This window comes from Geotrypetes seraphini, chromosome 15 (genome assembly GCF_902459505.1).
Source record: "Geotrypetes seraphini chromosome 15, aGeoSer1.1, whole genome shotgun sequence".
Classification (NCBI taxonomy): Eukaryota; Metazoa; Chordata; class Amphibia; order Gymnophiona; family Dermophiidae; genus Geotrypetes; species Geotrypetes seraphini.
The window spans coordinates 111,766-135,777 of NC_047098.1; the positions used below are offsets into that span (position 1 = coordinate 111,766).

At 41.3% G+C, this 24,012-nt stretch overlaps 1 protein-coding gene across 7 annotated transcripts in view; it reads right to left on the reverse strand.

The window, feature by feature from the left end:
* Positions 1-24,012, reverse strand: part of LOC117348899 (protein-arginine deiminase type-2-like) — a 244,259-nt gene that overhangs the window by 25,195 nt on the left and 195,052 nt on the right. For all 7 annotated transcript variants that reach the window (XM_033921524.1, XM_033921529.1, XM_033921527.1 and 4 more), the window contains 4 exons: positions 21,744-21,847; positions 15,829-15,940; positions 11,670-11,777; positions 6,909-7,060 (listed from right to left, as the gene is read on the reverse strand). In XM_033921524.1, the coding sequence (XP_033777415.1) occupies positions 6,909-7,060; positions 11,670-11,777; positions 15,829-15,940; positions 21,744-21,847 (476 nt within the window). The remainder of the gene's footprint in view (positions 1-6,908; positions 7,061-11,669; positions 11,778-15,828; positions 15,941-21,743; positions 21,848-24,012) is intronic.

The following is a 24,012-nucleotide window of genomic DNA, read 5'->3' on the forward strand; positions in this document are numbered from 1 at the left end:
AAGCCAATGATAGTCTTTAAACATGATCATACCTCTATGCGTTCATATTAACTCTAATGGCAGTATTTTGTGGGAGTGTGTGATGGGAAAAAGACCCTTAGAAGACCCTCAGGAGGGGCATTGGGCTGCTGAATCAAACTTAAAACCACCAAAATATACCAAAATGACACTGGAGGTAATTATTTTCTCTTTTTCTCTATTTATTAACGGGAACAAGACTCAGAATATTGAGGGTTAAGTTTTCACCCATTCAGGGTTCTTTCAAAGAGAAAGACACTTCTTTTCTCTTACTCACATTCACATCACTGGCTTGAGTCCATTCTCCCTACCTTCTTTCTAACATTAAATATAATTTTTATTTCTTCAATGATTTACATTAAAACTACTATTTAATACTAAAGGGACTATGTAGTTCATTAATACTAAAAGCTATTTAAACCTCACATTTCATTTCAGAGACTCTGGACCAACAGAAAGTGCACTAGTGCAAAGTGTACTAGTGCTTTAAAGTGCCATTTCAAAAAGTGCATATGTGCTGTAAACTTTTAAACCTCATATAGCTTAAAGTACTTAGCTTTGTTCTCATGCTCTTTAAGAACCAGGACCGTTGCTTGCTACTCTCAGTCACTTAATCCCCTCATTGCCCCAGGTACACTAGATAGAGTTTGAGCCCGCTGGGACAGATAGGGAAATATGATAAAGTACCTGAATGTAAACCACTTAGGATATAAGTGGTATATAACTAATTAAAATAAATAAATAGAGAGATGATGGAACCTTAGCTGGAGAAACAGTTGTTACTCCCACATCATCTACTATGTTACTATGTATAGTTGATACTGTTCTAAACAGTTATTTTGTGTTTATCTTATTGGAGCCTATTTTCGATGTATAAAATTGTCTTTGTTTATCTTTTAACATATTTTTGCATTCCTTTACTTCCCTACACCAGATCAATCTATCTTCATTTGATTTAGATTTCAACCATGATCGCTCATATCTTCTTAAGGATCTTTTCTGTGCTTGAAGTTCTAAATCAAACTAAGGTTGCATTTTCCTTTTTCTTTTGTTAATTAAATGTTTTGGTGTTATGACTTCTAAAATTGAAGAGTCAGACTTGTCCCAAGGATCCAGAAAATTTTCAGGTGAACATTGTTGATAGCTCTGCTCTTAGTGACTCCAGAATTCAACTGGACTAACAAATCCTCTGGCCAAAGTTCTGCTTCTGAGTTTGGATTCATTAGGTGATAGTGAAGGCAGCCAACATAATTTAAAATTGTAAACAAAATGGTCCGACCAGATCAAAAGAAGCCATGAACTATTTGTAATATTAATACTGGGAACAGCTATATTTTTGGAAGAGAAGCTTATTAGATTAAGCTAATGTCCCTTCTGATGTGTTGTAATTGGATCTGGGATTGAGTAATTTTAAGTGGTCAGAAATTCCTTTAATTCCAGCACTGAGTTATTATCCAGTTCCAGATGCAAATTAATATCTCCCAAAAGACAATACAATGAAGAAAAAGAGTTATGCAATAAGAAATCATAAAAAGATTCTTTTGCTTTTGTCCATTTTTGTGAAGGAATGTAGAAAAGATGTAAGAGAATCATTCAATAATGGACTCTCTAATTTGCAAGCCATATTTTCTAAATAAGATGATTGGGGAGGTTTATATGGAACACGTAATTTGCGAGATAAATCAGGTTGTCCACTGGTCAACACTTTGAAAGCCAAAGTTAATGCTTTATGCATTAGCCTGAATTTTATCGGAAACCAATGATATTCCTTGTGTTTTGAACTGTCTGCAATTTCTTTAGAGAAACCTGTGGAAGTCCTGTATAGATAATAGTATTACATTAGTCCAATTTTGACATGACCAACACATAATGAAGAGATTTGCAGCAGGCAGTGTCTATATATGATCATATAGAACGTATGAGGTGCAGAGCATAGAAACAAAATCTAACTACCGAGACCAACTGAGGATGAAAAATCAAAGATGCATCTAAATTGACTCCTAAATACTTTAAAGAATTTCAACTTTCTACAGGATGAGATTGTAGGAGTGGTAATGTTCTGCAAACACCTCCCAGGTCTCAACTCTGCTCCTTGAGCTGGATACTTATTCCTTGGCGACTGGAGCAATATCCTGCAGGCAGCCCTGAACACAGTGGGCGTAGTAAGAGTGTCTCCTAGAACATGTTCTCCCACTCAGCATGTAATCTTTGAGGTTTCAAACTGTGACCCTTGCTGGGTTTCCAAAGCTCAAGTTGAGCATTTGGCAAAGAATCTAATGTGGACTCTGCAGGCAGAAAGGTGGCCATTGGTCTGCAATCTGGGAGTACCAGGATAAGTGCTGCAGTGCAAAAGGGGATGAGGAACCAGTCTCAGAAAACTGGAATGTGTCTGGAGCCACAGAGAGCAGAGCAAGGAAATGATCCAAGCTTGTGGTCAATGGGAAGTCACAAATTGAAGATGAGTTTGTACGATCTCCTTATTATTTTGTTTTCCCCCCAGTGCTATTTATGCCTTTATGGTGGGATGTTGTTAAATTCCCTTTCCTTTGTTTTAATACTTTATTCTCTGTATTTCCAGAACAAGTCGATACTTGCAAATGTTTTGTTAAAATGAATAAATACATTTTTTTTTTTAAAACCCCATATTGAATGAATTGAGTTAAATCTACAAACAAAAGAAAGTCTCACCTGTAGAGGAGAGTGAAGTGGGAATCAGTAAAAGGATGAATACGCCAAACCTTCCTGGAATGGCAACTGGCTAGGGAAAAGTACATTGGACTTTGCTGGGGAGCTGGGAAAGGGGAAAATGAGAAGCAGAGCAGGTTAAAAAGATTTAGGGAGTAGAGTGGGCCAAGAGGGGAGATATGATACAGACATTTAAATACTTGAAAGGAATTAATATAGAACCAAATCTTTTCCAGAGAAGGGAAAATGGTAAGACATACAATGCAGATAGAATTGGACAGAGTAAAAAGTGATTTAACAGCCAGGAAAAGCAGTGTTAGTGCATAGGGATGTCCTGACTCTCTGTGTCCGAATACCAAGGTGACTCAAGCCTTCACAGCCCAGCCATGTTTTATGTTTTGTCTGTGCCATGTGGTCTGTGTGTTGTCGATTTGCTTTAGTTTAGGGGGTACCCCAGGATACATAACATCGGCCATTTCTAGAGCTCTTTTCCCATTTTTTTTTCTAGCCCAATTGTGCAATGTTCTTTTTACCTATAGTTTTCATATCCTAAATGTACGGGGTTATATTTTTAAGAAAAGGTTTTACTCTATAAGTGTTTATTCCATGGTGCTCACTAGATATGATCCATTCAGTATCCATTTCTGAATACATTCAGTACATAATTATGGTCTCTCTGAAATGCCATATTTGTGTGCAGCACACAAAAACATATATTTTTGGAATGTCCGATTAAGAACCTTAAGTAACTGAATATTGTCTCTCTTTTGCCATAACTATACCAAGTAAATGCATTAATATTGTCACATGTTGCCACATTCAGTACAGGCAACCTAGTCTCTCTCTCTCTCTCTCCATTCAGTACAGGCAACATGGTTTCTCTCTCGTTTTCTATCTTTTATTTGGACCACACTGGAGTACAGCTGCTGAATGATATCTGGACTCTTTTCAAGCCGGTGTATCCCTCATCATTTCATCCCAAGGGTGAAAACCACCAGTTTCCAGTGACATCATTTCATCCCAAGTGTGCATCTCACCAGTTTAAAGAGACTGTCGGTTCCTGCTGGACTAATTCATCTTCCTGCACCCTGACTGCAAAGATCTACTCCTCTACTTCCTCACACATGCTGTACACAATGTTTCCTGTTCATTGTTTCCTGTTCATTGGATCTACGGATTCATGATAGCCACCTTCCTAAGAACGCTTTGCTGTACAGTTCAACCTATTTAACCTACTCCACACCTCTGGTAACTAATGATTCTATGGACATTCCAGACTTTATTTTATATGCTGTGCATCCACTACCTCTTGGTATGGGGAACGAGACATTTATCACTTTTGAAAATGGACAGATTGCACAAACTGTAGAAAATTTGCTATGAGACACTCATGTCTCAGTTTGGGAACTTCTCTTTGGGTATTCGCCCACTGCAAATGGGTGTTTAATGTTAATTCACCCTATCGTTATCTTAATTATTTTACAAATTTTGTTATGTATTGTTATGATTTTCCTTTGCTGTACAGTGAAACACATGTACATTTCTTTACAACGCATATCTCACAAAGTTCCTTCTAGCTTTTAAGACAGTTATACATGAATTTCCAGTATCTTCTCTGACAGTTGCTAATTTGGTTCTAATTTGGTTTTAATTTGGCATGGCCTATTGCATTGGATATCAGGGTCAGACATAATATATTATCTCATATCCCATACTTGCATACTGTTGATAACTTAATGCCTGAACCTCCTGAGAAAGCTTCCTGTATCCCTTATGCACGGTTCATTCTCTCAACGACGGGTAAGATATCGCATCTTGGGTTTCCCTGCCCAGATAACTGTACAACCTAAAACAGAGGTTTGAACTCATAATGGGAACTGTTTATCTTCATAGCTTGGATATTCTGCAGGACAGGGGATATGCAGATATAATGTTGGAGGTAAAAGAGGCATCTGCGAAGGGCAGACTGGATGTTTATAGAAGGGCATCGCAAGCTTGCCTTTATTTCAAAGAATAAGAAAAATAATTTAAAAAAAAGTATGGGAGATGTCAGCATAACTATTGCTAGCAATCAGCATTTTCAGTTGGCATAACTAATGTCAGCAAAGGCCTATGGGAAATTATATCAATCTGACTCTGGAATGTAGATGTAAATAGACCCTAAGTGTTTATTCACAGAAAGCATCCAGGCAGACGGTTTCATATAGCCCTAAAGACGGTTTCAAATAGCCCTGATTAAATCATGATTACAAATCAACTTGCAGCTAAGAGGGGCGAAGAGGTGCTAAGAAGATGTGTTAATGTCTGATGCTTAGGATGGACAGCTTAGGATATAAGATTAATCAGAAACTATTGTCAGAGGCATTCTGGAAATTACATTTGACTTCAGCCTATTCTTCTTCTGTCTAGCACAAGTTTACTATGTTTAAGTTCTATTGAAGCTCAATAGATTCTGTATTTAGAATAAGTTTCCAAAGTATAAAAGCCCCCTCGCAACATCACCCCCCCCCCTCTCTTGGCTCTGGTCTCTCTTGCTAGCTTGGGGCATCACCCTCCCCATCCCCCTTTCTCTCTCTTTTTTGTGTGCTTTCTCTCATTTACAAGAACACAGAAGCAGTCTCTGTAATTGTAATTGTAATTTTTATGAATCTTACTTTTCTGTAAGCCTATTTCTATAATATATTCTTTATGCAATCACCTCTGGCTGTGCTTCCCATTTGATTCTATTCCTGGTGAATCTTCGGTGAGGGAATTGAACCTGGGACCTGGCGTTTTGTAAGGGCACCTCTCACATAAGCCCTACAACTTCAAACCTTACAGTGAGGAGGAAGACTTAGGAGTAACATTAGGAAATTATTTTTCATGGAGAGGGTGGTGGATGCCTGGAATGCCCTCCTCAGGGAGGTGGTGGAGAGGAAAACAGTGATGGAATTCAAAAAGCGTGGGATAAACACAGAGGATCTCTAATTAGAGATCGGGGTACTTTTTTTTTTTTTTTAAAGATCGGCAGGAGGGATGCCCAGTCGTTCTTGCTACTGGGTCAGGGACCCCCCACATGCTGGAGGATCTCCCCTGACAGCATACTCCCTCCCCCCCAAGAACCCCTCACCACACCAAGCCTGGTGGTCTAGTGGGCCATCCCCCTTTCCAACCCTCTGTACCTTTTTTAGAAGAGAGGCAAAAAGGATGCTCACTCTTTCTTACCGGCAGGCTTGCCTCTTCAAAATGGCAGGACTTCCCCTTCCTAGTGCATCCTATGATGCACTAGGAGGAGCCTAAGACCATGATTGGCCCAGGCACCTAAAAATCTGCCACTAAGGGGAGGGGTCTTAGGTGCCTGGATCAGTCAGGGCCCTGGGCCCCTCCCAGTGCATCCCAGGATATACCAGGAAGGGAAAGGCCCACCATTTTGAAGAGGTGGGCCTGCCAGTGGGAGGGAGTGGGCATCCCTCCTGCTGATCTCCGCATGGGGTTGGGGGGCCACTAGACCACCAGACTTGTTTTTGGGCTCTGCAGGGGTGGGGAGGAAATTGGAGCCATTCGTGGTGGCGGGTCTGAGCTACTTTATTTTTCTGTAAGGCTACGACAGCTCAGACCCTGCTGGTAAATATTGGCCCCAATTCCAAGTAAATGGAGGGGCGTTCCTTTTGGAGAATTGCCCAGAGAGCTCATTTTAATTTTAATGACCTTGATGTACTACATTTGCATAGTACAATTGGAGGCTGTTAGATGGGGTTAACAGACATCTGGATTTCCCGGACATGTCCTCCTTTTCAAGGACATGTCTGGAGGTCCAGATGGCTTTACAAAACCTGGCACTTTGTCCGAGTTTTGAAAAGCTTCTTCAAAATCACATTAGGCAGAAGGGGGGGGGGGGGGCTGGGGAGGGCTAGGGCAGGTTTGTGGGTGGGACTGGGACATAATGGGGCATGGATGGGTGGAACTGGACAGGCCTAAAGGTGAGTCTAGGGACTGTTAGCACGGAAAAGACAACGGTGAGCTGTTTTGATAATCAGGCGGTCAAATCCATGCATTTAATGATGGCTTAGCACCATTATTAAAGCTCAGTTACTTTAGAGAATCTGGCTTTCATTGAGGATGCAGAAGAAGCCTGGGGAAGGCAACAGAGGACTAAGAGACCACGGGAAGCGATGCTGTCCACATACAACAGGAAAATTTTCAAAAGTCTCTTTCTTCTCTCTTACGTGGGAAAACTGCTTCCAATTATGATTCTGCCCAAGGGATACTCCTTCCCATTCACTGTCACTGGAGGGCTGACTTCCAGGTTCCCAAAGGAGTCCAAAGTGGTGACTTCAGAGGAAAGAGCTACTTTAGTAACATAACCAAAATCTGGACCCTTTGGAAGCAAACAAACAAACAAAAAAATTATTGGAAATACGGCAGTCTCAGATAAAGCTTTCAAAAGAATCTAGCAGCAAGGCTGTAACGGTAATGAAGGAGTCTGGGACTGGTTTTCCTAAGTGTTGAACTAAGTTTTCTCTTTAATAAAATGCTGAATTATGTTTAGCTGCAGACCTAACTTATCTCATGTTCTAGCCTGCCTGCACTGGGTGTTTTAGCTTGGGCATTCTAGCTTCTTATGGCTATCTCAGCATACATGATATTGTATTCCGCCCTCCTGGACATGTAACAGAAAGACTGCAGGGCTTAGATAAGTGACCTGCTAGTGTGAGCTTAGGACCAATGATTGTTAAGAAAAGTAACACGTGAAAAGTTTTTTTCTAGAATTCAGTTGTATAGCCAGAAGAATGTATAAATATCTCTGAAACTTCCTAATTTCGGGACTTCTGAAGCCAGCTTGGGGCTCAGGGGTCCGCATATGCTGAATAAAAATCAGTGCTTTCTTCAAGTCTCTAAGTTTTGTGGCTGCCCAAAGTGACCTTTCAGTAAGACAGTTGAATGCATTTAGAGTATATTTTCCGTTTAAAACTAAGTATATCCTCCTGTCTGTTAGATTCTTCCCCATTATCATTCTTTAGAGATTTATCTCTCCCAGATGTACAATATTTAACTGTTGTTTGTATGCAGGGTTTCTTCCTCCAACTATTGACACCACTTTTCAGTTCTCCCTCTTTATAAATATAGACCCATAATTAATATTCCTATTTGTACCAAGCTTCTGAATTTATAGAGCAATTCGCTATACTGAAATCTTTTCAGTATGGTTTTTGTGCATTGCACAGTACAGAAATGATTTTCTTCATAAAGACGGTGATCAAATCCCAACAAACAAATAAATAAACTAAATTGCCAGCACTAACAACTGCAGCTAGTCATTGTTCTGCTACTTTTCTAGTTTCTTCTGAGATCCAAGGCATTTTCTTGGCTTTCTTTCTCTTCTGGGCTCCCTATCTCCTGTATTGAGACAGGCAAATCTGTTCTCTAGTTTTATCCAATAGTCTGATGGAAAATTTTCAATGTCATATTTTGGGAAGTCTCTAATCTTCTCACAAAAAATTACTTTGATCTTGCATGTCAAAAACTTGTGATCACTTCCACAATTAGCTCATGGTTTAGTTCTTGCAGCCAAAACTGCAGATTTCCATCTCTGTCCTATGCAGATGTAGTCAATTTGATTTTGATGCATGTCATTTGGAGTGGTCCATGTGTACTGGCAACATTTGTGGTGTTGTAAGTGTGTATTCATGACTGACAATTGGTTTATTTTGAAAACTGTACTAAGTTATCACCAGCTTCATTTTTTTTTCCTATGCTGTGCTTTCCAACCACTGTATCTACAAGTTTTCTTTATTTTTGATATACCATTTATCATACAAGTATCTAAACGGTTAACAATAAAATAGATTATAAAACTTATAAAAACTTAAAATAAAAGCATGGCTAAGCTAAAAGAAGGGAAGCACTTATGCATGTACGTACATGACACGGAAGGGAAACAAGGGGAGAGGAGAGTTATTAAATATATCAAAATGGAAAATAAAAATAAAAATAAAAGGAGGAAAAATGGGAAGGGAAGTACAAATTGGACAAGCGTTTTGACTGTCAAAGAGGTTTTATGAAAGAGGAACAATAGTGTGGAAATCAGGGTTTACAAGGTATAGGCGTCTTTAAAAAGGAAAGTTTTGAGTTTGTTTTTGAATTTATCTAAAGAGTTTTCTAAGCGAAGATCAGCAGGAAGGGCATTCCACAAGGTGGGTGCTGTAACAGAGAACATGGATGTGCGAGTAGTGTCATAGAAGAGTTCTCTTATTGAGGGAATGATGAGGAGATTTTGATTACTAGATCGAAGAGTCCTATAGAATGCATACGGAATTAGGAGTTTATCGATAATAGCTGGTTGGTGGGAATGTTTAGTTTTGAAAGTAAGTAGTAATATTTTGTAAGTAAGACAATGTGTAATAAGCAGCCAGTGTGCTGTACAGAGGAGAGGAGTAACATGGTCAAATTTTTTTTGTGTGATAGATTAGTTTCATCGCAGTATTTTGTATTAATTGGACCCGACAAATTTCTTTCTCGGTTATGCCTTGGTAGAGAGCATTATAGTAATCTAAGGTTGAAATGGCATATGGTATATTGATTGATGGAGGATCAAGTAGAGATGAAATAGAGCAGATGAGTCGTAGTTTGTGAAAACATTTTTGTGTCACGGCACTGATTTGCTAATGGAATGTAAAATCACCAAGGATAACACCAAGGAGTTTAATTTTTCTGTCTATTTGAATAGGAGTGGAATCGATGCTGATGGGAGCACAGATATGTTCATCTTTAGAGGTAGGGAAGAGGACACCAGTACTTTTGAGAAAGTTAAGAGCCAGTTTATTTTGTTAGATTCAGGAACTGATCTTGTCAAGTTTGAAGTTGATCTCATTTATTTCTTCAGGGCATGTAGAGTTTAGGTTCAAACAATTTTCATTGATGCAAACAACATCAAATACAACATAAGGGCATCCCAAGATGCATAATACAGGGATGTAGAGTTTAGTGGATGAAGTAATTGAATGTTGTCAATATAGGTGAATGCTATGAAGCCAATGTATTGGGTTAAGGTGAGGAGGGGGGGTTCAGGAAGATATTGAAAGGAAGGGGGAGAAAGGATCAAGCCCCATAGGTTTGGGCAATCATAGAAGAAATAGTGTTATTTCGATTATGAAGATAAGAGGAGAACCATTGTAGAGCAGTGCCTGATATACCAATAGATTGAAGTCTGCAGAGAAGGGAATGATCGATGGTGTCAAAAGTGGATGTAAGGTCTAAGGAGATTAGAATAGAAGATTTATGGTGGTCTTTGAAATAGAGGTGTACTTCCTACTTTTGCACTGAAGTCCCCCATAATGATCAGTAGATCTTGTTTCGGCATTTGATCAATTTCATTTTGAAGTTGTTTATAGAACAATTCTACATCCTCATCTTCCGCGTCTGTTATTGGAGCATATATTTACATAGTAACATAGTAAATGACGGCAGATAAAGACCTGAGTGGTCCATCCAGCTTGCCCAACCATACATGCTCCATAAATTAATTATTTAGTTTAAATTGTCCTTTTTCTTAGATATTTCTGGGCCAGAAACCCAGAGCCCTACCCAGTAGTGTTCTTAGGATCCATCTACTGGAGTCTCCATCAAAGCTCACTCCAGCCCATCTTAACCATCCCAGCCATTGAAACCCTCCCCAGCCCATCCTCAACTGAATGTTTATATACGGGACACAGGCCGTGCAAGCCTGCTCAGTACTGGCCTTAGTTCCTTCAATATATACCCATTCTTTTCTGATTAGAGATCCTCTGTGTTCATCCCACGCTTGTTTGAACTCTGTCACCATTTTCTTCTCCACCACCTCCCTCAGGAGTGCATTCCATGCATCAACCACCCTCTGTAAAGAATTTCCTAACATTACTCTTGAATCTACCAACCCTCAACCTCAAATTATGCCCTCTGGTATTACCATTTTCCTTTCTCTGGAATAGATTTTGTTCTACGTTAATACCTTTCAAGTATTTAAACGTCTGAATCATATCTCCCCTGTCCCTCCTTTCCTCTAGGGCAGGGGTCCCCAAAGTTCCTCCTTGAGGGCCGCAATCCAGTCGGGTTTTCAGGATTTCCACAATGAATATGCATTGAAAGCAGTGCATTTTTGCACATAGATCTCATGCATATTCATTGGGGAAATCCTGAAAACCTGACTGGATTCGGCCCTCAAGGAGGGATTTGGGGACCCCCTGCTCAAGGGTATACATATTCAGGGTTTCCAGTCTCTCCTCAAGGTGATAATGATTGGCTTTCCCTGTAGACGGATTGACATGACTATCACTGATAACATTGTATTTTAGTACCATCTTTGAAAGCTTATTATTGAGGATGAATGCCACACCATTTTTCCTGTGTGTATTCATGACTAGAGTAACAGATCCAATGCTTTTTTGATTGAAAATGGCCCTGTCCTGTCCATTTGAGCTCACTGATCCCTATCAAATCGATTTTGTTTATTTCTATTTGATCTTTAACAATTTCCAGTTTTCCTTGATTCATACTTCATACAGTCCATGTTCCTATGTTAAGAATATCTTTACAGCTTTCTGTCCAGCAACATCAGCATCAGAACATCCTGGTGGCTTTGATCCATCTGCTTCACAAAACCTGGGCATACTCTGCATGACGATCAGTCTGACATCTCTGCTGAAACCTGGATGCCCTGCTTTTAGTGAGACTAGAGACGGCAGAGCTTTCAGCTTCTCAGATGGCCTGGAGTTCTCAGGCTTATACCACTATGTCCATAAAGGAATTAACATTCAGGCTACACCATAATCTTGAGGGTTATAGAAACATTTGGGCTCCGTTTTGAGAATATTAAAATTCACAATCTTAACTGTCTTTGGCTACCAACTCTGTGCCTGTAGCCTTTGGAACCATCTGTTTATGAAAGTGCATGAGTGTGTTATAAATAAGGAATTTATTTTAAGAAGTGAACTAGAGGAAATCATTCTTACAAGAAGTTCTCTCACAGGGAAATCTTTTATCTCCCCAACTTTAGGTGAATCCAGAACCACAGGAAATCCTTTGTGAGGCGCTTCAATGTAGCCAAACTCCATTTCATCCTGTGAAAACAAATAACAGACATTTACAAAGTGGCAATGAAGAATATCTGTTCATCTACATATCAGCACCAGTAGTGTAGCCAGCCCTGTAATTTAGGCAGGACTTGGGGGTAGACTGAGGTGGCAAAGTATTCCTCTTTCCCCTACTCCCACCTTGCAGGTCCACTAACAGTACCCTTGTTGGCAGGGATACTGAGCCCTGCCAGCAAAATTACTACAGTAAGGCCATTCCTTGCTGCTTCCTTTCTGCTCTGAGCATTCTGGGGCTTCTCGCATATACTTTTTGAGAAGTACGAGAAGTCCCGGCATGCTTGGAGCAGGAAGGAAACAGCATGGTGCAGCGGCACTGTAGTTAATTGGCTGGTGGGGTTTGGGTAAAAGGGAATGCTGCATGCGTTTTAACAACTTTGAACAGTTTAGTGTTGTTTGCAAATTTATTCATCTCATTCGTTATTCCAATTTCCAGGTCATTTATAAATAAGTTAAATAGCATCGGTCCCAGTACAGACCCCTGTGGCACTCCACTGTTTACTCTCCTCCATTGAGAAAAATGACCATTTAACCCTACCCTCTGTTTTCAATCTGATAACCAATTCCTAATTCTATGAACTTTGCCATCTATACCATGACTTTAATTTTCTCAGGAGCCTCTCATGAAGAACTTATCAAAAGCTTTCTGAAAATCTAGATACACTACATCAACTGGCTCACCTTTATCCACATGTTTATTCATACCTTCAAAGAAGTCAAGGAAATTGGTGAGGCAAGATCTCCCTCAGCTGAACCCATGCTGACTCTGTCTCATTAAATCATGTTTGTCTACATGTGCCACAATTTTATTTTTTATAATTGTTTCCACCATTTTGCCCGGCTCTGAAGTCAGGCTTACTGGTTTGTAATTTCCCAGATCTCCCCTGGAACCCTTTTTAAAAAATCGGTGTAACATTGGCCACCCTCCAATCTTCAGGTACTACAGATGATTTTAGTGACAGGTTACAGATCACTAAAAGCAGGTCACCAATTTCATGTTTGAGTTCTTTTAGTACCCTTTGATGTATACTATCCAGTTCTGGTGATTTGTCACTTTTTAACTTGTCAATTTGGCTTAGTACATCTTCCAGATTCACAAAGATTTATTTCAGTTCCTCCGCATCATCACCCTTGAAAATCATTTCCGGTTCAGATAGCTCTCTTACATCTTCATCCGTAAAGACTGAAGCAAAGAGTTCATTTAGTCTCTCCGCTATGACCTTACCCTCCCTGAGTTCCCCTTTTGCTCCTTGATCATCCAGCAGTCCCACAGATTCCCTCACATGTTTTCTGCTTCTGATGTACCTAAAAAAATTGTTATGAGTTTTTGCCTCTTTGGCAAGTTTCTCTTCATATTCTTTCTTAGCTGTCTTTTTCAGTGCTTTGCATCTAATTTGCCAGTGCTTGTGTTTCTTCTTATTTTCTTCATTCAGATACTTTTTTCATTCTTTAAAGGATTTTTTTTGGCTCTAATAGCCTCTTTCACTTCACCTTTTAACCAGGCCTGCTCTCGTTTCCTCTTCTTTCCACCTTTGCTGATACATGGAATACATCTGGTCTGGGCTTCCATGATGGTATTTTTAAATAACATCCACACCTATTGGCACTTCTGGACAGGTACTAACCTAGTTCACAGGCTTCTTAAAAAAACGCACTTACCAGGTTCACAGTGACGGAACCTTTTCTCAATCTTGTTGTAATCCCTGCGGAGTTCCACAGGGCTCCCCTCTCTCCCCTTCTTTATTCAACGTCTACATGGAATCATTGGGACATATGTTATCTGTCATCTGCATATATGTACGATTTCAATTTTTTTTTTTTTTTTTTTTAAAGATTTACAAAAATAAAAAATAAAAATTGAAATCGTACATATATGCAGATGAAATTAAATCGTACATATATGCAGATGAAATTACAATTATCATTTCCATAACCTCACTGGCACAAGAGACAGAGCAATTCACCCCATCTGTTCTCATTAAGGTAGAACAATGGACTACACAATTCAAACTAAAACTGAACCCAGAAAAAACCAAGCTTTTCCTGGCAAGTCCTAACCACAAGCTAACGAATACCTCTCTGAAATTAAACGGGTTAATTTACCCAATCAATTCCACCATCAAAATCCTTGGAGTCATCCTTGACTGATGCCTGACTTTTTGAAGACCATACTAATGCTCAGTTTAAAAAATGTTTTTGCACTCTCTGGAAACTTTGTACCATCAAACACTATTTTGACTTCCTCTCTTTTCAACTGCTGGTTCAATCTCTAATCTTAAGTACCTTAGATTACTGCAATATCAAATACTTGGGATCCTTTAAGAAAACCATCAAACGATTGAGAATCATTCAGAATACTGCCGTCTGTCTCATTTATGGTCTCAAAAAGTTGGATCATGTAAGCCCGTTCTACAGAAAACTACACTGGCTGCCGATGGAGGCAAGGGTCATCTTCAAGTTTGCCTGCCTCTGCTTCAAAACCATAACAGGTTCATCCCCAATCTACTTGTCGCACCATTTTGAATTTCCAGGCACCACTTGCACATGTAATGCCTATCTGTTTGCCTTCCCCTCCCTGAAGGGCTGGATCTACAAGAGATTCCTTGACAGATCACTGTCATTCCAAGCAGGCAAATGGAATAAATGTCTAACCACCCTCATTTCTAATTCACCCTTGTACCAATCCTTCAGGAAATCAATTAAAACCTATCTCTTTGATAAATTTCTCTGACTCCTTCCTGCCTCATTGTATCTCTGAAATGCTTCCGGATAGACCTAACTACTCTCGGCTTACTAATGTAATTTGAAAGTTTTTTCTGTGACATCGCTGTCTGTGTACAGTCTCTTCCTCTGTAAACCGCTCTGAACTGCTTGTGGTATTGCGGTATACAAAATAAAGTTATTATTGTTATTATTATTATTATTACAGACCTAACCTTTGCAACTGATCTCTTTAGTTTCTTTTAACCATTTTCTTAATTTTATCATAGTCGCCCTTTCGAAAATTAAATGCTTCTACATTCTGATTCACTCGCTGGTGATTTCACAAATTGATTTTTGTAACACCTTATTCAAGGGAATTGCCCAAAAGGAAATAAGGTGTCTGCAGATCATCTCTCCTTTACAAAGTCCCAGCATTCATTGATAGACTTTTGATATCTTATGCTAGCTCAACACCTATTGACTGTCCCTCTCTTAAATTCATTAACACGCACTGATAATTCATTTTCTCTGTTACAGCACCTCAAACGTGGAATTCCCTCTCCATTCACTTAAGGAAAGAGCATCTCTTAGACAGATTTAAGAGAAAGTTAAAATGTTTTCTTTTTAAAGATGCTTTTGACGGTTAGCTCTCTAGACTAGGATCATTCTTTTAATCTGAGGCCTCTGATCTCTCCTAACTCTTCTACTTAACCTCCTATTGTTTTATCCTTTATTTGTCTCATTTACTATCAACTATTATAGTTCTCCCCTTTTTTCCTTTTGCCATGTTTGTCCTGTTTGTTGAGTCTTTGTTACATATTTTAGTTCCCCCGAAAGTTGTAATGATTTTAGATATGTGCATCGCTTAGAACTATGATTAAGTGATTAATCAAATTTTAAATAAAACTTGAAACTTGAAAACTAGGTCTCTTTTGTGATGTCACTCCCAGTATCATGTTATGATCACTGTTTCCCAGCGGACCCAAAACAATTAACTCTTGTACTATGCCTTGCATTCCACTAAGGACCAAATAGCTCCCCCTCTTGTCGGTTCCCAGACCAGTTTCTCCAAGATGCAGTCATTTATGACATTTAGGAATTTTATCTCCCTAGCACTCCCCGATGTAACTGTTTTATTCATCGTAACTTGTAGCCACATTTGACTGTTGCTGTCTGTCCTATTTTTTGAGGCATTCCTCCCAACTTTGGTGACACTGGTTGGGAATTTCCAAAGCTTTGAAAACCAACAAATTATATGTACACATTAAACATGCTTAAAGTTCTGAAATTATCCCTAAAAGATCATTAGCTTCTGCACCTGCATCCAACGGTCTTCACGGTTCACATACTCAAAGCAGATTGTTATTTTGTAGTTTGCTTCGCTCACCAAGCTCTTGATCTGCTTCAGGAAAAGATAATTATCTTTCACACTGAAGAAACAAACAACAAAAAGAAACCCAAGAATATTAAGAGATTTATAATACAGACATCACTAAATGCAGAAATGTAAAATACAAATCAACAAAATGTGAATACGAAAATCTATGTTCAGTGGAGTGGTCTCTAGATAAAGATGAAAGAATGTTTGGCTAAAAGTTACTACTTACCGGGCTTAGATTTTATGGAGATGATTTTCAGACTATGGGAGACAGCCTGGCTACGTCCTAAGGTTGGCGGGGAACCTGGAAATTCAATGCTGGGGCTGTATGCGGCAACCGCCATGCTACATGTGACATAGCCAGCCAGTGAGCTCATAGTCTCCTATTTAGGTGGGTCTCTCTGGCTGCTGACTGGCTATGTTATGCGACCGTTGGCCAGGAGCTGTTCCTGTTTGACCAGTTAGTGATTAATATCGGGCAGTATGTGCAAAAATCCTTTTGAATATTGAATGGATCTTCTATTGAATGATATTCAGCACTATTTAACCAGTTGGGAACAGCTCCCGGCCGACTAAATATCCTGCAATGTTTAGTGGGAGATAGATGGATATCTCCCGCTGAATATCCGGCTTAGCAGATTAGGCGGTGACCAGGTAAGTCGTGTGACATAGCCAGTCACCGCCAATATTCAGCAGCTTGTCGGCTAGGTTTGTTGGACAGATAGAGCTACCTAAAAGGCTGGTTTATCTTTGGCCGTTGAGACTTAGCTACCGTGTTTCCCCCAAAATAAGACAGTGTCTTATATTCATTTGGGGGCCCAAAAAAGGCACTAGGTCTTATTTTGTGGGTATGTACATGATCATCTCTCCCTCCCTCTCCTTCACCCCAATTCTTCCTCTTTCCTTTCTCTCCCCCCCACATGTGCATCTTTCCTCCCCTCCCTCCCTCCCCCATCCCTTATGCAGCAGAACCCTTGAGCACCCCCCGTCCCCACCGTGCAGGCGCAACCCTGCTGACCCTCCATCCATCCCTTCCCGCCGACCGCAAGCGAGCCCTACCTTCAACCAAAGCAGCATCGGGCCCTCAGCACTCTAAACAGGCTGCTTGGCCTTGTCCGTCAGGGATTTCATTCAGCCGCTGCTTCAGTTGAAGGTAGGGCTCGCTCGCGGTTGGCGGGGAGGGAAGGATGGAGGGTCAGCAGGGGTTTGGCTGTGCGGTGATGTGGTATGGCGGTGGGGGGGGGCCGGGTTGAAGAATCCCAGCGAATCCTGGGACTAGGGCTAATTTGGGGGGTAGGGCTTATATTTTTCCAGTGGACACAGATGTGCGTGTTACCAATGCACAATATCTGTCCTCATTCAAAAAAGAAATTGTGCCAGGCCCCCATGCTGACCACAGCCATTGCAACTCTTCTCCCTCCCTGTCAACCATGGGTCCCCGAACCTCCCAATGACAGCCGCCCCTCCAACAGTAACGCACCCAGAGAGACAGGAACCCAGGAACCCAGTTGTGTATCTGGGCTACCTGGACCCCCCCAACACAAAAATCCCCCCTCCCACCACCCCTCCAAGACCCCAAAAGACAGCCCTGGTGGGCTGAGGGGTTCAGCTCAGAACCCTCCCAGCTCAAGTAACCCCCTAGCACCTCCCCCATACCTTGTTGTAGACACTGGCAAGAGGGATAATAATAATAATAACAGCTTATATACCGCAATACCGTGAAGTTCTATGTGGTTTACAGAAGATTAAGCAAAGGTAACAAATTGAATTGACTTTAAGAGGGGAGGAAGAAAGAGAATTAATAGGACAGGAAATTCATTGTTGAGGAGAGAGAGATCAAAAGGACAAGTTAATCGCTAAAGAGGGGAGAGAGAAGAGAGGATCAGTTGTCTAGATGCTTTAGGAACAAGTGTGTTTTTAGACGTTTCCTAAATTCCCCATAAGTAGTGGGCGAAAGCAATTGTTCTAGGTCTTTACCCCATGATGCTGCTTGGTGTGAGAGAAGGTGTTCATGGTGTTTTTTCATTTACAATCTCGAACTGGGGGGGGAAACGAAATTGGAATGTGAGCTTCTCTTGTGTCTGTTGACTGAGAAGAAGAAAAGGTCAGTTATGTATTTAGGTGCAAGTCCGTGTACTGGAGTACTACGTCCAGCACTAGTCGCTGTACATGAAGAAGGACACAGTAATACTTGAAAGAGTCCAGACAAGAGTGACTAAGATGGTAAAGGGGTTGGAGGAGCTGCCGTACAGCAAAAGATTAGAGAAATTGGGCCTCTTCTCCCTCGAACAGAGGAGATTGAGAGGGGACATTATTGAAACATTCAAGGTACTGAAGGGGATAGACTTAATAGATAAGGACAGGTTGTTCACCCTCTCCAAGGCAGGGAGAATGAGAGGGCACTTTCTCAAGTTGAAAGGGGATAGATTCCGTCCAAACATAAGGAAGTTCTTCTTCACCCACAGAGTAATGGAAAACTGGAACGCTCTTCCAGAGTCTGTCATAGGGGAAAACACCCTCCAGGGATTCAAGACAAAGTTAGACAAGTTCCTGCTGAACAAGGACGTACGCTGGTAGGGCTAGTCTCAGTTAGGGTGCTGGTCTTTGACCAGAGGGCTGCCGCGTGAGCGGACTGCTGGGCATGATGGACCACTGGTCTGATCCAGCAGTGGCAATTCTTATCCAGACAAATCAGGACCTTAGGCTATCTTCCTGGTGCATCCTGAGATGCACTGAAGAGGGGCCTAAGATTCTGAGTAGCCCAGATACCTTTAGCCCCTCCCATAGGAGAGGCTTAATGTATCCAGGGCAATCAGGGCCTTAGGCTCCTCCCAGGATGCACCAGGAAGAGGAAGGCCTGACATTTTGAAGAGGTGGGCCTGCTGGCAAGAGGGAGGGGGAATTCCTCTTGCCAGCTTCTACAACAAGGTATAGGGGAGGAGCTGAGGTGGTTGCTTGAGCTGTAGGAGGTTCTGAGCCGAAACTCCCACCCCAGCCCACCAGCGCTGTCTTTTGGGGTCTTGTTGGTGGGGTGGTAGGAGAGGGGATCTTCACGTAGGTATGTGGGGGGGGGGGGGGGGGGTTGGGAACTTGGGGGAGGGTCTGAGCTAGCAAACCTGTCAGTGCCTGAGCCAATCAGAAAGTAATGCAATGACAGCTCAGGCCTGTCGGAAAATTTTGGCTATAAATGTGGCACAACGAGGTTAGAGAATCACTTGGTGATTTACAAAGAATCACTGATCATTTTAATATTAATGACCTTGTTGCATGGCAATATCAGAGACTGCTAGAAAACTCGGAAAAGACCTCAGTAAGCCGTTTTGATAATCCATGTAGATTCAAAGGCCTACCCCACAAACTTGGTCAGATTAAGTTCTATGGTACATTAAATTAACATGAGTGCTCCGAATAAATGCTTTTGATACCAAATTTTAATCTGTACATTTGGGATGATAAGTTCCTTAGGAATTAGCCTCTCTGGAGTTAAGATGTCAGCCATTGCAAAAGCACTGTGGCTTCTAGTTTCAATTTTCATTAGCTGGGTTCGTGTGTGTGAAGTCTATCTTGCTTAGAGATAAAGATGTGGAGGGCCATTTCGATAATGCGTCTAAGTCCAACTTTGGACGTTCCCTGCCAGACATTAAAAAATTATGGAGGAGAAACATCCATTTTCAAGGCCATTTAACGCCCACATTTATTTTTTGAAAATGACCTATTTGGACATCTTGGCCATCAGAATGTCCAAACTTAGGCCACCTAACTTTTTTCACCTTTTTCAACCACAAAACATCCAAGTTCAAAATGTCCAAATCCAGACCATTTGGATTGGGAGGGGCCAGCATTGTAATGGACTGGTCACATAGACAAAGCAATAGAGTAGAGGGCACTACTGTGAACTTCACATCAGTGACATAGTGAGGATGAGAGGTGCCTGGGGTGGTGTGCCCCTCTCCCACCCCCTTTTCCATCCCCCACCCCTACTGTCATGTGTGCATCCTTTCCCTTTCCCCTGTACCTCTTTAACGTTCCCATCACGAGTAGCAGTGGCTCTTCCTCTGACATCACGTCCTTGGAGCGAGTCCAGGACGTGAAGTCAGAGGAAGAGCTGACACTGGCACGAGCAGTAAGTTGGGGATTGCTGCTCACACTGTGAACATTACAGAGCTACGAGGGAAGGGAAGGGGTGGGCGGGCAGGCATGCGCGTGTGTGTGTTAGTGGAGGGGCAGAGAGGAGGATGGGTGCCACCAAGATGGTGCCCAGAGCGAACCATCCCCCCCTTTACTACACTATTGCTTCACATAAAGGGAGCCAGAAGTACATCCCACCATAACTCCCCCAATAATTAAATAAATAATACATAGTACATAGTAGATGAGGCAGATAAAGACCCGAATGGTCCATCCAGTCTGCCCAACCTGATTCAATTTAAATTATTTAAATTTTGTCTTCTTAGTTAAATGCTGCTGCTGCTGTTACACAGGAAAGTGGGGACAAGGGAAATGCTGCTGCTGCTGCACAGGGAAGTGGGGGGCGGGGGGAGGGAAATGCTGCTATACAGGGAAGGGTGGGAGATAAATTCTGCTGCTGCACAGGGAAGTGAGGGGGGGAGCTCAAAAATAATTGAAGCAAGCATATCGACCCTCAGCATCCGATCTGTGGTTGGCGGTTGTTCAGGCTGGGGAGGAGGCAAAACGAGTGATTTAAGGGTAGGTGGGAGAAGGGGGCTGGGGCTGAAGTGTCTCAGTGCACAAGAATGAAAGATAGATACACAGAAAAACAGTGGGCAGGGAGAGAGACAGAAAGAAAGAAAGATAGACAGACAGGGGGCCAGGGAGACAGACAGACAGAAAGACAACAGGAGGGAGAGAGACAGAAAGAAAGGAAGAAAGAGACAGGGGCAGGGAGAGAGACAGAAAGAAAGACATATATTCTAGCACCCATTAATGTAACGGGCTTAAACACTAGTGGTTTATATTTTATCTTATATGAGGATATATCATGCCTTAGAAACGCCTCTGACCTCTTTTTTTCAGTGGGTCGCTTTCATCAATGGTTTGCACAGACAAAATTTTGCCAGCTTGGGAATACATTGTTAACTGCTTAGTCATAGGTGGTCTAGAATTTTTAGAAATAAATAAATTTCCAGACTGAGATTTCTCCAATTCTTTGCATAATGACCTCTGTTCTCTCTTTTATGAAATGTGATCTTTAACATCTCTGGAAAAATCATCTAGACTGGGCCAATGTTTCCTCTAAGGAGTGACCTGTTGCATGCAAATTTTTCTTTTTCTATGTGAACAAGTTCTAAAAGCCAACACTTTTTGATCCCAGTATGTACTAGCAATGCATTTTTATATGTACCACAAAAAACCATCACACATATGGAAATTGATTTATTTTAATTAATTTTTTTAGTTTAATTTTGTTTGAAAGTCAGTTCAGTATTTTTGTGAGTGGGCGCTGCTAAAGGGGTCATGTATACAGGTAAATTAGGGAAATCCCTTTTCTTCAAATTCACTGAGCTTTGGAATAACCTCCCTGCCCCACTGCGGAACCTAAGCTCATTTCAATTATTCTGAAACCATCAGAAAACCTGGCTTTTCTCCAAATCGTAAAGCTATCTATTTAAAATGTAAAGTTAGCTATCCTCTTCATAAGCTCTAATTTCTTATTATGTCCTTCCCTCATTTATTGAATTACCTGTAAACTGTGTCAAGCTCTATCTTTATGGAGATGATGCGGTAGACAAACTTAAGGTTTAGTTTCATTTCGTTTAGTAAGATATTTCTGAGGTCATCAGGAAACAGTGCCAGCATCTTGTGCATTGGTCTTCTTCACAAGTTGTTTTTCTTACCTGCACACATAAACCTCTATAGGTTCTAGGGTGTATGGTGTGATGATCAGTGGAGTCACTCGGAATACCACAGTATCTGTGAATATTGGGGTCTCTGGTATTTCCTACAAGCACAAAAAAACAGAAGAGATAGTAAATTACAGGCAAATTTCCATGTATATAAGAGCATAAGAATAGATTTACTGGGTCAGACCAATGGTCCATCAAGCCCAGTAGCCCGGTCTCACGGTGGCCAATCCAGGTCACTAGTACCTGGCCAAAACCCAAGGAGTAGCTACATTCCATACAGAATCTCAAAGAATAGCAAGATTCCGGAATCCCAGAGAGTAACAAGATTCCGGAACCCCAGAGAATAGCAACATTCCATGCTACCGATCCAGGGCAAGCAGTGGCTTCCCCCATGTCTTTCTCAACAACAGACTATGGACTTTTCCTCCAGGTACTTGTCCAAACCTTTCTTAAAACCAGCTACTCTATCCGCTCTTACCACAACCTCTGGCAATGCATTCCAGAGCTTAACTATTCTCTGAGTGAAAAAAAATTTCCTCCTATTGGTTTTAAAAATATTTCCCTGTAACTTCATCGAATGTCCCCTGGTCTTTGTAATTTTTGACAGACATTCTTACCAAAGGCAAATACCCATTTCTCCACACACAAAAAATTTAAACTGCCCCATATAGCTGAAGAATTAACCCTCTTAGAAGGGGTGAGATGGAGGAGGATAGGATGTCTTATTTTATTTGTTCTATTTTTCTCCAATTGTATTGTGAGTTGGTTGTGATTGGAATGACAGAATGTGGGTTTTTTCAGTGAAGCAACTAAATGGGAATAAATTCATAAATAACTTGCTCACTCATCAATGATTATACCTAGTAGCCAATCTCAGAGTCTACACACAGGTTAAACGAGAGCCACAATCTGTGGCCCTTAGCCAAGGACTGTCACTGACATGTCTGAACTGAAAAGAAATGGATAGTTGTGAATGAAAGGCTCATGGTGCCAGATCCCAATCCTGGGTCTGAATGAACTGGAAACTCAAAAAGAGCAGAAGGAACATGTAGGCAACAAAATAAAGAATTTGGAGTCACTTAGGGGCCAGTTTAATCAAGTGGAATGTAGCAATTTTCTTGTTGTTAGAATGGAATATTATGCATTCCTGGTCAGAGTAAGACACCACGATGGCCCCACCTGCATCGGCTTACAAAAGTCCCTTTGATAAATCATTGGTGATTACCCTGCTACTTTCAAATGGACCTTAAAAAAAAAATCAAATACCAGTACCATGCAGATCTACCACTAATCAGAAGCCCCAATACCTGTTTCAAAATTGCACCCTTATTTGAAATTCCCCTATCCACCCTTGACCTATTCCTTAGGCTTATCTAAACATATCTGGGGCTTCTTTGACACCCCACTTCATCTTACCAACATCTCCAATCCTTCTGCCCCTCCTGCCTAAGACCCTATCTCCAAAGTCACATTAAGTCTGTATACTTTTGTCATTTGGTCATTTTCCAGTAATTGACAACTATTTGATATACTCTAAAGGTTAGAAGTATAGTATTTTCACGCATATAACGCGCGCGTTATACACGATTTTATAAACCGAGCATAACCATGCGTGTTATATGCGTGAGCGCGTTGTACAATTTTTTTTTACATAGTTCCCCCCCAACGTCCGATTCATCCCCCAGTCCTGAAAGCCTGATGCCCCACCCTGAAGGACCACTCGCACCCCCCCCCCCAACGTCCGATTCATCCCACAGCCCCCCCCCGCACGGAGAAGCAGCTACCGTTGGTTCCCGATGCTAGTGAGCCCTGCTGCTTCCTCTGCCGGCGGTCCCGCCCCTTCTCTGAGCCCTGCGCTGCTTCCTCTGCCACGGTCCCGCCCTTTCTCTGATGTCAGTTTATGAAAGCTAACCTCTTACTCCTTACCTTCTCAGCTACTACTTTTGAGAACCAACGTGGCCTTCTTTTCCTCTTACCTTTACTTACTTGCCTCACAAAAAGATTTGTCTCCCTTACAATAACTCCTTTCAGTTTTGCCCACTCCATTTCTACTCCTTCCAGACATTCCCATCCAGATAACAATTCCTTGACATAATCACACATTCGAACAAAGTTAGGTTTTTTTTTTAAGTTTAGAACCTTTATTTCTGAATGAGCCCTCTTAATATTAACCCATCTTAATATTAAACCATATCATGCAATAATCACTGGATGCCAGATGATCACCCACTATAACATCAGAAACACTTTCTTCGTTTGT